Source organism: Staurois parvus, unplaced genomic scaffold, assembly GCF_062004578.1.
Source record: "Staurois parvus isolate SC_StPar_1 unplaced genomic scaffold, SC_StPar_1.0 ptg000735l, whole genome shotgun sequence".
NCBI classification, from domain to species: Eukaryota; Metazoa; Chordata; class Amphibia; order Anura; family Ranidae; genus Staurois; species Staurois parvus.
The window spans coordinates 1755201-1771752 of record NW_028318531.1 but is presented as its reverse complement, the minus strand read 5'-3'; the positions used below and the strand labels follow the sequence as shown (position 1 = coordinate 1771752).

Below are 16552 nucleotides of genomic sequence, written 5' to 3'. Positions count from 1 at the left end.
AGCTTTGTCAATAATATGGTGTATTTTAATTAGGAGCCGTAGCTTTTATCACACATCACATACATTTTTATCATGACACTATTACTGGCAACAGAATCCTAGTACAAATATAGTGATGCAATAAGTTAGGTAAATGAAAGGGGTTCCGTTTGAACCCACATGCAAAGAAATGAGGGTGCCGCTCCAGGTTCCTGTATATCCAAATCCGGTAACTCAGTGCTAAGGGTGCTGACTTGGGAAGAGCCCATCCTGGCTCAATGTATGCAGTATGAGAAGGAAGGGAAGGCCCCGGTTGGCAAACACTATTAAGACCTGATAGTCACTAGAGCCTCGACCCGGCTCCAACCAGGCCACACCCTGCTGACGCGTTTCACCCCCACCCATGGGGCTTAGTCATTCAGGGTTCTGTTTCAGTTAACATTATAAGTTATATAGCTTGAAATCAGACATTAAAGAGACCCTGCCATTCTACCCACTCAGAACAATGTAACAAAGCATCTTGTTATCCCACCATCCCACCCATTTCAAGGCACTCCATGGCCGTGTTCATCACAGCTGTTACAATACACCCTGTGTAAGTCTCAGACCTGAGCTTGCAAATAGTTGCCACTATCTCCATCCTATGACAGTGTTCATGCCTGGCAATTCGTCAATCTGGCCATAGTACTGTTGCAATGGGGGGGGGGGGTCACATGCTCCCCCGGATGTGCTAAATATTTTGTGGTTGATTTGAAGGAGGAAGGAGTGCTAGTAGGTTAATTGGCTCCTTTCTGTATATGACCCTAAAATGTGCGTGTATGGTATTCATGTGAAATAGGGACCTAAGGCCACATGTGTCAAACACAAGACATGCCAGAGAAGTCTGGCCCACCAGGCCATTTTGTGTGGCCCTCACACCTCTCCTGCAGCTGCGGCACCCCCCTTGTCTCCGTCCCCACCTTGTCTCACCTGTCGGCTGCAGAAAGGAGGACAGAACTCCTCCTCCTCCTGCGCTTGTGCCTGCAGCCATAGAGAGGCTTGTCTCTGCCCCCTCTGTCTCAGCACTTAGCAGCAGAGATGAGGACAGAACTCCTCCTACAGGTCCTGTACCTCTCTGTACAGCCACAGCACCCTCTCTTCTCGCCTTCCCTGGTCTCAGCTGACTCCAACCAACTTTGGTTCTCCTCCAGACCCTGCACTTTCTTCATCTCAGCTCCACCCCCAGCTTGTTCCCGGCAGCAGTACAAGGAAAGGGGGGTGCACTGTGATGTACAGGAGGGTGAGGGACTCTTGACTTCTGATGTTGAGGGAGGGCTCATGATATGTAACATAATGGGGGGGAGGATGAGGTCTTACAAAAACCACTGGCCCTTTGAGGGAATCCATAATGCTGATGCAGCCCATGATGAAATGAACTTGGCACCACTGCCTAAGGCTGTACGCTGCTTGTGGACAGCAGGAAGTAATGTGAATGTGCAATATGGAAAGAATTGTATATAAATACCTATATTGATAACCAAAAAATATGAACTATTATTATTACTCTAATATTAATCACCATACATTGTCATTTTTACTGTGGCTGTTAATTGCATTTTTGATATTTTCTGAGGCTTTTCTTTTACCTTGGAAATTCAGTCGCCAATTAACCTACCAACACAGAGGAAACATACAAACTCCATGCAGATGCCATCCCTAGAGGGGATTTCAGAACTCCAGTGCAGCAAGGCTAACGAGCTAAGCACCCAGATCCTGCATTCCCGTAAATGCTGACTCGCCACCTTTGCAAAACACAAAGATTGTGTTACCGATGTGCAATGGAGATCTGCATACGTATGCATAAGTTCTGTACTGCTGACAGCTCAGATCATTATACGATTTCATTTTTATAAATGCGGCCCCGATTCCAAGTCAGTAACAGAACTTTTTTTTTTTTTTTTTTTGTCCTGATCTATCAAAAGGAGAATAAAATGGATGAATATTTAATGGGTACATTAAGGAGTGAGCCATGATGGCAGGTACAGTGGGTCTCCAGAGGAAATCATTAGGCTGTCTTAGAGCAGATTAGAATGACCGGGAGGTGCGGACGTACCTGTGACATTATAGTGATAGTGGAAGCAGTTCGCGTTCAGGGCGCACGGCTCTGTCTGAGAAGCCTCGGGACACGTCTTCCCATTCGTGGGAATCCTCAGAGGAAATCTCGTCCTTGACCGCACTGAAGAAGAGTCACACGACTGAGCGAAAGAAGAGACATTAGAAGGCTTAATACCTTGACTAACACATTCAATGCTCACAGTACTCAGCAATGTGGACTGAAATACAGGCAGAGTAGGCTTCATTTAAAGGGCCACTGTCTTCTTGTATTTGCACCTTTGATATTTGTTAAAGCAGAACTCTAGACAAAAATGCACTTTATTTATTTCAGGTACTTCGACAGCCCTGTCAATTTATGGAGTGCTTTACATATATATTGTACATTCACATCAGTCCCTAACCCTCTAGGGGCCTACAATCCAAGGTCCCTAATTTACATTCATATACTAGAGCCAATTTACACACTATCCAATTAACCTACCAGCATGTCTTTGGAGTGTGGGAGGAAACTGGAGTACCCAGAGGAAACCCACGCAGGCACAGGGAGAACATGCAAACTCCAGGCAGGAGGTGCCGTGGCTAAGATTCGAACCAACAACCCGAGAACTGCCAGGTGGAAGTACTATCCATTTAGCCAGCAAACACAAATGCTCCTGCGCTTGGGGATGGACTCGATGCTACAACCACATAAGGAATGTCCTGGAACATGCACACCTTGCTGCCCTCAAATGGACCGGGGAAATCCAAATATACTGAATGAGGAAAGAAAAAACAGAGGGCGCACAGGCCTAGTGCATTACCATAAAAAATGTTTAATAAAATATAAAGTATGTGTTGTACTCACAAACGACAATATAGTCAAGGCACATCATAAAGAACAGCTGGGCCAACACCGCGCTGAGTAACAGTCCGCAATAGGGAGTCTAGACATCCAAAAGTCTGACGCGTTTCGAGGACTTGCCTCTTCCTCAGAGCAGTGAGGAAGAGGCAAGTCAGCACGGTGTTGACCCAGCTGTTCTTTATGATGTGCCTTGACTATATTGTCGTTTGTGAGTACAACACCTACTTTATTTTTTATTAAACATTTTTTATGGTAATGCACTAGGACTATCCATTTAGCCACTGTGCTGCCATGATAAAAATCTACAGCCATCAATAGATAAAATAACAAAGCCAGCTTTGCTGCAATACACAGCTTCAAGCTAGAGATTTCCCGCACAATACGTGATTTTATTGTTTTATAACACTGTTCAACCTACTTCTTCTGAGCCCAGGTCACTGTGGACCTGCCCTAGCCTGTAACCTGACAGTGAAAAGAGAACCAGCACAGTGATGAGCTCATCTGTTTGTTACTCTGCTTTCTCTTCCTATCTGCATGCTTCTTTTCAGGACATGAAGGGATTTGCTTTTTGTACTGCTTCTTACATAACCTTCAGCCCTGCTGTACAGGGGCTATAAGAGTCTGATACAATGTCAGATTCGGGTACTAACAATGTTTCCATTGAAAAAAATATGTTTTATGATGTGGTTAAAACCTTACATATTCCCACTGATGAAACAATTCTTCTTGCATAAGTGGCACCTGTTTATATGCAGTCATACAGCCAGAATACATAGTTTAACCGCTTCCCGACCGCCCTATAGCAGAAGTACTGCTACAGGGAGGCAGGGATGCACAAAATCACGTATATATACGTGATTTTGTATTTCTTGGTATGGGGCAGTATTCCTTCTACTGACACCAATGATGGAACACTATTCCTTCCACAGACACCAATGATGGGGCACTATTCCTACCATTGACGCCAATGATGGGGCATTTTCGTACCATTGACACCAATGATAGAGCACTATTCCTTCCACTGACACCAATGATGGGGCACTATTCCTTCCACTGACACCAATGATGGGGCACTATTCCTTCCACTGACACCAATGATGGGGCACTATGCTTACTGTTGATACCAATGATGGGACATTTTCCTGCCACTTACACCAATGATGGGGCAGTATTCCTTCCATTCACACTAACGATGAGTCACTATTCTTTCCATTGACTCCAAGAATGGGGCACTATGCCTTATACTGATAGTAATTGTTGGGCACTGTCCTCCCACTGATGCCAATGATGGAGCACTATTTCACCCATTGATACCAATGATGGGGAACTATTCTTCCATTTACACTAACGATGGGGCACTATTCCTTCCATTGACACCAAGGGTGGGGCACTATGCCTTGTACTGATACTAATGATGGGGCACTGTCCTCCCACTGACACCAATGATGGAGCACTATTCCTTCCACTGACACCAGTGATGGGTTACTGATCCCCCCACCAATATCAATGATGGGGAACAATTCCTCCATCTTTTGACCGCAGACACTATGTAATCTTTGTACTCTCACTGACTTCCAAGCCCGAGCCTTTTTTTTACTCTCATTGACACAGAGACAATTTCTTCTCCCTTTGTTTGGAAAGTTTGGAGACCCCTATTCTTAAATTGATTGTAGCTTATGAATTTTGCAATTCCAATTGTAACCCCATGGGTGGCTCTGAAGGGAAAATTTGTCTTTGTTTCTGCTTACACCCAGGAGCTCTGGTAAGAGGAACATTGATAAATTATGAGGCCACAGATAGAGTACTCCATTTTTGTGGAAATGTTCTTACACTAGAGGACCAAGGGCAATTTGACATTATAATCATGGATCATACAGTAATAGAAAATGGACATTAAATATGACGCCATCAATCTAAAACTGATTATTTTCATCAATGCAGCTGTCTCTTCTTGCTAACTTTCCAATAGCTATTACCTTGTCCATGGGATTACCAATAGAAAGTGGCACTTGTCAATATTTCAATGTCTTTCATTGTCTGCTCTCTCCAGCAATTTAATTTAAGTTCCTAATTCCTTTGCTCAGTTATTATCAAGAGCCCAACTCAGACTCCTGGATAAGTGTCTTACTGATGAACACACGAGCAAAACTTGAATGGTAAGATAAACAGACATGCAATTACTGGTTGAGTATGAATAACGTAGAACTCCAACTCTAATTTTCTCTATGGATTTCCTCTGTTTTCCCCACCCCATATATAAAAGAAAATATTCCCAGTTCTTACTGACCCCCTCCATGCTCCAGCCACTGCCTTCTTCTCAGGTCCAGCACTGGCAGTCCTTTTGGGGCACAATAACATTTAAATCATTCTGCCCAGTTGATGTGAGTCCTACATGTCCTCTAGGGGGCACTCACATGTTCCAGTGTGCATTGGAAGCTGCAGCAAGTCAAGTGAAGCTGCCTCATTTCCTGGCTGAAGGACATTCAGGATCATTTAGCTCTTTGCTTCCCAGCCTGACTATCCTTGGCCTGCCGATTTCTTTCATTGGATATCAATTCATTTAATTATGGAGGTTCAGAATCACATGTGGGAATTAACAATAGTCGTATGGATGAACTGAGAGCTTGTAGGGGCAGAGTCTATGTAAGCAGAAGTCTATGCGTATTAAGGTGTACTGTACATCAAATGAATCCTAGTGGATGGTGAGAAAGTGGTTGTACTGGAGTCCAAACATCTCTATGCGGCACCTCTGGGAGACTGAGGCAATGAGAGCGCAATCTAAGTGTAGTAGGCGGTACATTTATTTAAAAAAAGACAAGTGCCAACCAGGGGCGGACTGACCATTTGGAAACTTGGGCACTGCCCAAGGGCCCGGGGTCAGTAGGGAGCCCCATGAGATGCCCCTGGTACCTTTTTCATAGGCTTTTTTGAGTTTGGGCAAGGACACATCGGCCCCATGATCCCCTATTGCCTGGAGGCCCCATGAGTTGTCAGTCCGCCCCTGGTACCAATTCACATAGAACAATTAAAATTGTGCTTAACATCAAATCGTCAAACGTAACCGGGGGCTCCTGGTTACCACCACTCACTCAGATGGGTCACCAACCAAAATACAGACCTACAACAGGTCACATACTGTATGATACATATGTGCATTACCACTGACTTGAGTGAGTTTCCAATTGTTTTGTGCCATTTCATATCATCCTATTGCTGCTCTTAGTTGGGGTCCTTTGGTGTCTCTTCAGTTCTTTTCAGGTCTCCCATACCTGTGTGCCTGCCTGAGCTGTATCCAATCAGGAGCCCTGGCTAAGATTAACAATTTAATGATAAGCACAATTTAAATTGTTCCATGTGAGTTGCCACTTGTCTTTTTGATTTTAATAAATGTGCTGCCTACTACGCTTAGGTTGCGCACTCTGCCTCTCCTTGTCACGTGTGGGAGTTCTGCATACAGATACAACCTGCCCAGCAACACCCGCTTCTCTGGACTGACACCAACCCATCAAGGAATTCTTACATTTGTATAGGTCCTCTCAAAATACAGCTCACCGTTTACATCTGAGTTATGGGCTTCCCAGAGGAGTACTGAGGCAGGGTGCTGTGATGCTTTGTACAGCACCAGGGGCGGACTGACAACTCATGGGGCCCCCGGGCAATAGGGGATCATGGGGCCCCTGTGTCCTTGCCCAAACTCAAAAAAGCTTATGAAAAAGGTACCAGGGGCATCTCATGGGGCCCCCTACTGACCCTGGGCCCTCGAGTAGTACCCGAGTTTCCAAATGGTCAGTCCGCTACTGTACAGCACCCTACTGGTGCCCTTCCACCAGTCATGATCTGCCTCCATTGAATAGAGAAGCAGTGGAAACTAGTGATGGTATCACTGAGACTAAAAAAAGGTATGTAATAAAAATGGAAAGTTTTGATTTTTTTATATAATTATCATCAGTTTTCAGGAAAATTGGATCAAAAGTGAACCATACCATTGAATTCGATCTGATCTGTCAAACGTAATAAGGAATTTGATTGTTAACCCATAATGAAAACATTTCCTTATTAACAAAATCAACCAATAAACTCTTGTGACAAAAATTATAATTGTTTGATTAATTTAAAAAAGTGTTCTTATTCTTAAAGGTTACTTAGAACAGTAAAGGTTACTTGGTAATGTAGCTAAAATGACAGTAAAATCCGACATTACTACATAAAGTTCACTCTGTCCTTTCACATAAAATGATGACCAAGAAGACGGCGATACATATTCATACAGTGGTTGAGTGCACTTTTCAGCTTTGTAGAAAACACAGGCTTTGAATTTAATAGTTTATATTTTCCATTCTATACACAACGGTCAGGGATTGAAGCATAATACAAAGACATTCTCAGAAAAAAAAAAGAAAGAAAAATGAAAAAACAAAAAGAAATGACTGCAAGCAGTGTACTATAAAGCCCATATAAATCGATCAACTATTGATATACTATATACCAGTGGTCTTTAAACTGGGGGCTGGATATGGCCCTTTGCTTGCTTTTATCTGGCCTTTGGGGCGCTCTTCCTCCGACACCAATAATGGGGCATCATTCCTCTCACTGACACCATTAATGGGGTACTATTCCTCCCACTGACACCAAGAATGAGGAACTATTCCTCCCACAGACACCAATAATGGGGCACTATTCCTCCCACTGGCACCAACAAGGGGGCATTGTTATTCCCACTAATACCAACACTGGGCCAGTATTCCTCCTACTGACACCAATAAGGGGGCACTATTCCTCCTACTGACACCAACAATGGAGCCCTAATCCTCCCACTGACACCAAGAATGAGACACTATTCCTCCCACTGACACCAAGAATGAGACACTATTCCTCCCACTGGCACCAAGAATGAGACACTATTCCTCCCACTGACACCAAAAATGAGGCACTATTCCTCCCACTGACACCAAGAATGCAGCACTGTTCCTCCCACTGACACCAAAAATGAGGCACTATTCCTCCCACTGACACCAATAATGCACCACTATTCCTCCCACTGACACCAAAAATGAGGCACTATTGCTCCCACTGGCACCAACAAGGGGGCATTGTTATTCCCACTAATACCAACACTGGGGCACTATTCCTCCTACTGACACCAACAATGGGGCACTATTCCTCCCACTGATACCAATGATAGGGCACTATTCTCCCCACTGACATTAATGAAATTTCTACTACATAACCCTTCTAGTTTTTATCTTGGACTTGAGAATGATAAGTAGACTCTGTGATATCACAGGCAGGGGCGGACTGACAACTCATGGGGCCCCTGTGTCCTTGCGCAAACTCAAAAAAGCCTATGAAAAGGTACCAGGGGCATCTCATGGGGCCCCCTACTGACCCCGGGCCCTCGGGCAGTGCCCAAGTTTCCAAATTGTCAGTCCGCCCCTGATCACAGGAAGTGTGCAGAGGACATGGGGCAACTCTGAATTTCTGCCAGGATCAAAGGTTTTTTTTGCACTAATCACACAGATACAACAACATGCTTATCCTGGTCTATTTAACAGATAAAAGTGAAGCAAATAAAAGATGTTCATTGCAGCGACTTACTGTATATATACTTTAAATGTAATAGGATTAAAAAGATCAACCCGGGGCATCCCTAGGCAGGTGCAGGGGTGCGCGCCAGTCCGGGTGACACCTACCGCACGGGGTGACTCCGGACCCGCTCCACAAAAAAGGTAAGTTGTAAAGCAAGCTGTCAATCCCCGCAGGATGGATCGGATCTGCGGATTGAGCATAATGGATCGGAGTCTGATCCATTATGCTCCCCAATCCGCAGATCAGATCCATCCTGCGGGGATCGTCAGCTTGCTTTACAACTTACCTTTTTGCGGAGCGGGTCCGGTGTCACCCCATATAGGTTGCATGTTGACGATCCCCGAAGGATGGATCTGATCTGCGGATTGGGGAGCATAATGGATCGGACTCCAATCCATTATGCTCAATCCGCAGATCCGATCCATCCTGCGGGGATCGTCAGCATGCAACCTATACGGGGTAACACCGGACCCGCTCCGCAAAAAGGTAAGTTGTAAAGCAAGCCAACGATCCCAACAGGATGGATCGGATCTGCGGAATGAGCATAATGGATCGGAGTCCGATCCATTATGCTCAATCCGTAGATCCGATCCATTCTGCAGGGATTGTCGGAGGGGTTATCACTAAGTGTTATCGCACCGGGTGACACCAACCCTAGGGACGCCCCTGGATTAACCTGCTTCCACTTGGTTTGCCATCTTGGACCTATGTCCTTTCACAAACATAGTCATAGACCTCGCCTGCTAGGCTTTGGCCTTGTCATAGGTTGGTAGCTGCAGAATTATGTTCGATATAGGGTGGGTGTGTGAAATTTCATTATACGCTAATGGAAGACTCGTACTGCATTCATTTTCCAATGCTGGGTCTAACTTTAGAAAATCCATTAATACGAATGGCAAGCCGGATGGGCTAATTGGTCTATCAGCATGTCTGGATAGTGCCGTACATATAATATGTCAGCAGCTTCTTCCCTTTTTTGCTCTACACGCGGTGAATAGGACTACGTCTCCATTTCACCCCCAGGTGGTTTAAGCACAATTATGGAGCTAATGATTAAAAGCCCCGCTGGACTTTTTAGCATGTTCCCCGCTGAGCCAACCAATGAATGCCATGGGGATGTACACTATAAATTAAATAAAACATGTCACAGTTCTATACCGCAGATTAAAAATAACTGTTACTCAAGAGGCTTAATTAGAAAGTGTTGGACTCAACTTTAAAATTTCGCAGCATCTCTCCTTTCAAACTCCAGGTTTAAAAACCCACACAAGAATCTGCAGGAAGGCCAAAATGAAAGGCAAATTCCACCTGTTGAAAAAATGTAATAAATGCGCTAACGTTAATTTTAAAAAATGTGCATTTATTGAATTTTTGCACGAAAGGCCAGCAAGCAACTGCAATCAGTGCATCGTGCGTGCAATGCACAGTTTCCTGTAGACGTTTCCCCCAGCCCCAGGTCCATACCAAGATACAGGCCTTGTTACTATCGGTTCACAATGAATCCGACTCAGACTGACAACTTATGGGGCCTCCGGGCAATAAGGGATCATGGGGCCCCTGTGCCCTCACCCACAATCAAAAAAGCCTATGAAAAAGCCACTGAAAGGTACCAAGGGCATCTCATGGGGCCCCCTACTGACCCAGGGCCCTCAGGCAGTGCTCGAGTGCTCGAATGGTCAGTCTGCCCCTGATCCGACTTTGAATTTGCAACTTTTGCTTTCAAAGCCGCATGTCAGTGTGACTTCAGGTGCAACTTTCCTAACATCTGTGCAACTTCATGCACAGATATCTATGCAAGTCGCTCCTAAAATTGCAAAAAATAGTACAGGAATCTTTTTTGCAAATTGGTGCGGCACCGCAAAGTTGGAGTCGCACTGATTTGAATGGTTCCATTGGGGAATTTAGGGTGTGACTTGTCATGTGATTTGAAACTGTCAAATCGAACCGGTGTAAACCAGGGCTTATGGGGCTGGAGAAACTAAACAATATATTACAAGTGCCATGGCATCACTGCACTTTTGTTCTATTAAATACTTCCTGTCCGGACACTTTTACCCCCTACCTGACCAGGGCAATTTTCAGCTTTCAGCGCTATCACGCTTTGAATGACAATTGCGCGGTCATGCAACACTGTACCCAAATGAATTTTTTACCATTTTTTTGAGACAGATAAAGCTTTATTTTGGTGGTATTTATTCACTGCTGGGATTTTTATTTTTTTTGCTATGTAAATGAAAAAGTCCAAAAATTTTGAAAAAAAGTGTTTTTTTTATAAAAGTTTGCAAATAAATATTATTTCATCAAATCTTTGCCAAAATTTATTCCGTTATCTTTTTAGTAAAAAAAAAAATCCAAATTAGTTTATAACCAAAAATTATAATTTTTAAAATTTTTTTTTTTTTTTACATACTGTCACCCTAGCAGTACAGTGTCACCATGGTGACACTGTACTACTTGTGGGGGGTTATGAAGATTTTTTTTTTTACACATTGCTTTTACACCCATATAGGATGTAAAAGCAATCATTTCTCTTTCTCTCTGTCTGCATTCTTGCACTCATTGAGAAGTACTGAGTGAGCTGTGATTGGTCACAGCTTGTCACATGGTACAAGCCTGTCATGAATAGGCTTGTACCATGTGACCTCTGTGATCATTCACAGATTTCACACGTAGTAAGCAATGATGTCACAAGTGACATCTTGCTTACTACTTTGCATGTGATCACTGATTGGCCAATCAGTGATCACATGATCGGGACAGAGGTCCCGTCCGACGATCGGTGTTTCACTGTGTCCGGAGGACACAGCGGGCACCAGATCGCGGGCCACCCGTCCCTGCACTGCCACCGCCCGGCCGTTTATATGCAACGGCCGGTCAGGAAGTGGTTAAGGACTTCAAGTCCCTCTTCCACTGTGGCAACTGGGACTGTTATCTCTCCTTTTACAGATCTTTGTGAATTGATGGTGCGGCTATGTGGGCGGAGTCACGCACGGCCGTGCCACATTTAAAATGAAGCAGAACTCCAAGATTCCAGTAAGTTGGGGGGGGGGTTATTTTGAGTTGGCGGGCTGGTGAATGATACCATGTTTCATGTTACATAAATAAGAGTGTAACATGAAATATAGTCCAAAGGTGGAATCAGCCTTTAAATAGTAACTCCACTTTTGTTGAGAAAAACACATTCTCCTTTGAGTGATCAATGTACATTGCAAGATTTCTACCTTTTGTTATTCTGAAGAAATAGCTGTTTATTTATCTGTGCCCATGTGCAAAGTGAATGTCCGGAGGAGTGACTTTACAGCTACCAATCCGTTGCTGCACCTGCAGGGCTCTAATAAGGAAAGTGGCAGAGTCTGCATCCCTTTAGATGCGATTTCCCTTTGAAAGTATCTCACCCAAAAAAATGATAGCAGGGGATTTCCAAAATCTGACCAAAAATCCCAAAATCTTAAAACCGGTTCACACCAATGCGTTTTTTAGTGATGTTTGCTTTGTGCAGAAACGCACTACAGTTCGTTTAACATGGATTCCTATGGGACATGTTCACATCTATGCTTTTTTATGCTTCTGCAGTTTTGGAAAGGGTCAGGGACTTTTTAAACGCAAAAAGCAGTGTTTTTGCTACAATAGAGCTCAATGGAGAAGTTACTGAAACACATGTAGTGCGTTTTTGCCGCATTTTTATTTCTGTTATTTTTTGTGCCCAGCACCCGGTGCGTTTTCTGGAAAGGGTCAGGGACTTTTTTGAATTCAAAAAGTTGCGCTTTTGGTTCTATAGACGTCAAAGGAAACGCTGCAGAAAAACATGTATTGCATTTTTGCCATGTTTTTTATGTGTTTTGCATTTTAAATCTGCTTAGCAACAAGAAAAAAAATGAAAAAAAAAAAAACCCATCAAAAATGCAAAACGCATTGCAGAAACGTCTCAACCTGCATAGTTGTGAATCTAGCCTTAAGGAGGGGTGGGCACCCTTCAGGCATACTTGCCTTTAATCTATCCATTAATATATTAATGGGCTTCCCATTGCCCAACGAATAAAATGCAAAACATTAACAATAACATAAAACCATTTATAACTGCCCCGAATTACATCACCAATCTGGTCTCCAAATATCACCCAAACTGTCCTCTCCGCTCTTCCCACGACCTCCTGCTCTCTAGCTCCCTTGTCTCCTCCTCCCATGCTCGTCTCCAGGACTTCTCCAGAGCCTTCTCCATTCTCTGGAACTCTCTACCCCAATCTATCAGACTATCGCCTACTCCGCCCACTTTTAGGCAATCTCTGAAAACCTCTCTTCAGGGAAACCTATCCTGTCTTCAGCTAATAACTGAATTATTATTATTATTATTATTATACAGGATTTATATAGCGCCAACAGTTTGCTCAGTGCTTTACAATATAACGGGAGACAATACAGCAACAATACAGTTCAATACAAGAGGGAAAGGAGGGCCCTGATCCTTGGTGCTTACAATCTAAGAGGGAGGGGCTAGTGGTACAAAAGATAGTAACTGTGGGGGATGGACTGGTAGGAGGAGTAGAAGATTCCATTATTAGCTGAGGGCAGGATAGGCTTCCCTGAAGAGATAGGTTTTCAGAGATCGCCTAAAAGTGAGCAGAGTAGGCGATAGTCTGATAAATTGGGGTAGAGAGTTCCAGAGGATGGGGGAAGCTCTGGAAAAGTCCTGGAGACGAGCATGGGAGGAGGAGGAATCTTCTATTCCTTCTACAAGTCCACCCCCCACAGTTATTACCTTTTGTACCACCAGCCCCTTCCTCTTAGATTGTCAGCTCCAAGGAGCAGGGCCCTCCTATCCCTCTTGTATTGAACTGTATTGTTGCTGTATTGTCTCCCGTTATATTGTAAAGCGCTGAGCAAACTGTTGGCGCTATATAAATCCTGTATAATAATAATAATAATATGTGCTCCAACTTGGGAGACTCCGAATATTATTTTTGGACCGCAGTAAGCAGTGGTGCCTTGACGTAGGTGCTGCAGCTTACACATATATTCACAAATGTGTGCCACCAAAACTCTCTGTTTATAACAAACTGTTAGACAGGGTCAATTTGTTTTTTTTCTTTCTGCAGGCTGGCTGGTAAGTGTGCTGAGAAATTTGTGTTTTTTAGAGATGTGCGGTGCCCTTCCATGTTCTCCTTACTGCAAAGGCTGGTTATAGGTTGGGCTGGTTGCCACTTTTTTGTACAGTTGGAGTACAGCTGATCCCTCAGGTTCTGACATCAATCCAATGAGATTATCTGGATCTATATTACAGAAGATATTTGATGGTTCGATAAAGGGCCACATACAAGAATATTTTTATAATCCGTCTAATAAATGGTAGCCTGCATAGATTCATGAAGGACTAAAGTTATCAGACAAACCTATGTTCTTTTATGAGAATGTAAAAAAAAAAAAACTTTGATAAAGGAGTGGCTGTGGATGGAGTATAGTTGGACTTTGCTAAAACATTTGACAGTTTTCCCCACAGATGACTAGGGTGCAAGTTAAAGTTTATACAGTCTATACCAGCCTCTCAACTTTTTCAAGACAGAGGAACCCTGGATATTATTTTCCGGTCTTAGGGAACCCCTACTAAAAATGACTATATCTACAACTCATGATACATTAGTGTGATGGTCGGTGGGAAGAATGTGCCTTACACTTGTGGTCATTGGGAAGAATTACCTCCTTAGAGATAGCACAAAAAAAGCAATGGTGTCAGTGGGAACTTATCTGAGAGGCAGATATTGCACATTGCTCAAGGAACCCCTGGTAACCTCTGGAGGAACCCTAGCGTTCCATGGAACCCTGGCTGAGAAACCCTGCTCTATACAGTCAAACTGGAGGATCGGTGGGCAAGGTATGTCTTTTTGCTAATAACACAATGGTGTGTGACAGTTGATATTCCTGCAAGCATCTGTAACAGAACATGAACTGGCATTGCTGGAAGACTGGTTAACACAGTGGAAACCGCAGTTCAATATTTCAAAATTCAAAATAACGTACCTAGGGAGAATTCTATTCTTTTCCATTCCTTTATTTTCTATTCTATTTTGTTCTGTTTTACTCTATTATTTTCTACTATAATCTGTTCTCCGAGCAGGTGATAAGTATTGAGCCTTACCCAGAAAAAGAAATGAGTATTATTTTATTTTCTATTCTATTCTTTTCTCCTCTATTCTTTTCTGTTCTTTTATTTTCTATTTTATTCTTTTCTACTGCTTTATTTTCTGTTCTATATAATTCTATTCTTGTTTTCAAATTCAAATTGGGTTTCAAATTTGTTTTCCAATATGTTTTCAAATGTCTTTTCAGCCAAATTTCATTTCGTTATTTCAGATTCATTTAAATTGATTACTATTGTGATTCAGAATTCGGATACATCCAAATCTCAGAATAATGGCACTAACATACAATTTTGAGGACAAGCTTTCGGGGTATGTCCCCTTCTTCAAAGTCCAAACAGTACTCACAGAGTACTGTTTGGACTTTGAAGAAGGGGACATACCCCGAAAGCTTGTCCTCAAAATTGTATGTTAGTGCAAATAAAAAAAGTATCACGGACAGTACTCAATTGTTTCAGAATAATGGAAAATTCATCCGAACTTTGATTCAGAACAAAACGAACTGCACATGTCTACCTGTGATATGTTCCAGAAGGCTCTGGGAAAAGAGAGGGGGGGGCAGCTTAAAATAGGTACCCGCTCCCCCAAAAAATTGTAATGAGCCAAGTGTGGCAGAGGAGGGAAGGAGGAGGATATAAAGCGGAACTTCCCCTTTAGGGTGAAGTTCCTGTTTAAGGTCCAGTTGTGACATATTGGGCTTCATTTACCAAAGGCATGTAGACTGTTCACAAAGGAGTTTGTACTTTGCAAGGGAATTTTCCCAGAGCTTAGTGAATGTGTTGAAGATTTGCTTTGCAAAGAATACCCTATCACATGCAAGGAAAATATAAGAAACAGCATTTTTGCTTGCATATGATTGGATGCTGGAAGTCAGCTGAGCTTCACCTTATTCACTTAGCTGTGGGGCCAATTCCCTTGCAAAACACATTTTCACTTGTAAAGTGAACAGCTTGTTTGCCTTTAGTAAATCAACCCCATGGAGTTGAGACACAGAGGGGTTGATTTACTAAAGGCAAATAGACTGTGTACTTTGCAGGTGTGGTTGCACTCATAAGTACATGTATTGTGGTGAAGCTTCACTCTGTAAAGAACACCTAATTAGGCGCAAGGAAAATTTAAAAAAAAAAATGTTTGCTTGCACATGATTGAATGATGGAAATCAGCAGAGCTTTAACACATTCATTACGCTCTGGGGAAAATGAGTGCAACTGCACGTGCAAAGTGCACAGTCTATTTGCCTTTAGTAAATCCACCCCAGAGTGTCTGGAAAAAATTATCCACATTTTAGATATCACACTTTTGTAATGGACACTCACTCCACACATTGATGGACCTTTATTTTATATAAATATATTATTATTATTATTATTATACAGGATTTATATAGTCTGTGCAGTGCTTTACCTAATATCTACATTAGATTCTAGAAATCCACAGAGTTGATAACTACAATAAAAATAAAAAATGTTGGACGTGTTTCTAAATGCATCAAAATACTTATTTATTTCAGGTACTTATATTGCGCCGTCAATTTACGCAGCACTTTACACATATATTGTACATTCACATCAGTCCCTAACCCTCAAGGGGCGTAAAAATATAAATGGTTATTATTATTTATATGTCATAACTAGAGATGAGCGAATCGAAGTATCCGAAGTGGAATTCGAGTTGAATATCGGAAAAATTTCGATTCGTGCCGAATCCGAAAAACAGCCTAATTCGGACGCGCGAATCGAAATTTTTCCGAAAATGGCGGCTGACATGTGCGGCGACGGAGCGGGGATGTCGGGGAAGGTGCGCAGACAAGGCGCGCTGCCCCATAATGCATTCCTCAACGACATGTGATCGCATCAGCCAATCAGCAGCCAGCCAGCCAGCACTGTGTAATGGTCGAGGTATATATAGCGGCCATTTTGGA

The 16552-nt window shown here is 42.9% G+C and overlaps 1 protein-coding gene across 4 annotated transcripts in view; it reads right to left on the bottom strand.

Moving 5' to 3' along the window:
• THSD7B (thrombospondin type 1 domain containing 7B) overlaps nt 1-16552 on the bottom strand; it is an 805377-nt gene that overhangs the window by 131641 nt on the left and 657184 nt on the right. For all 4 annotated transcript variants that reach the window (XM_089654059.1, XM_089654060.1, XM_089654057.1 and 1 more), the window contains one exon: nt 2072-2213. In XM_089654059.1, the coding sequence (XP_089510185.1) occupies nt 2072-2213 (142 nt within the window). The remainder of the gene's footprint in view (nt 1-2071; nt 2214-16552) is intronic.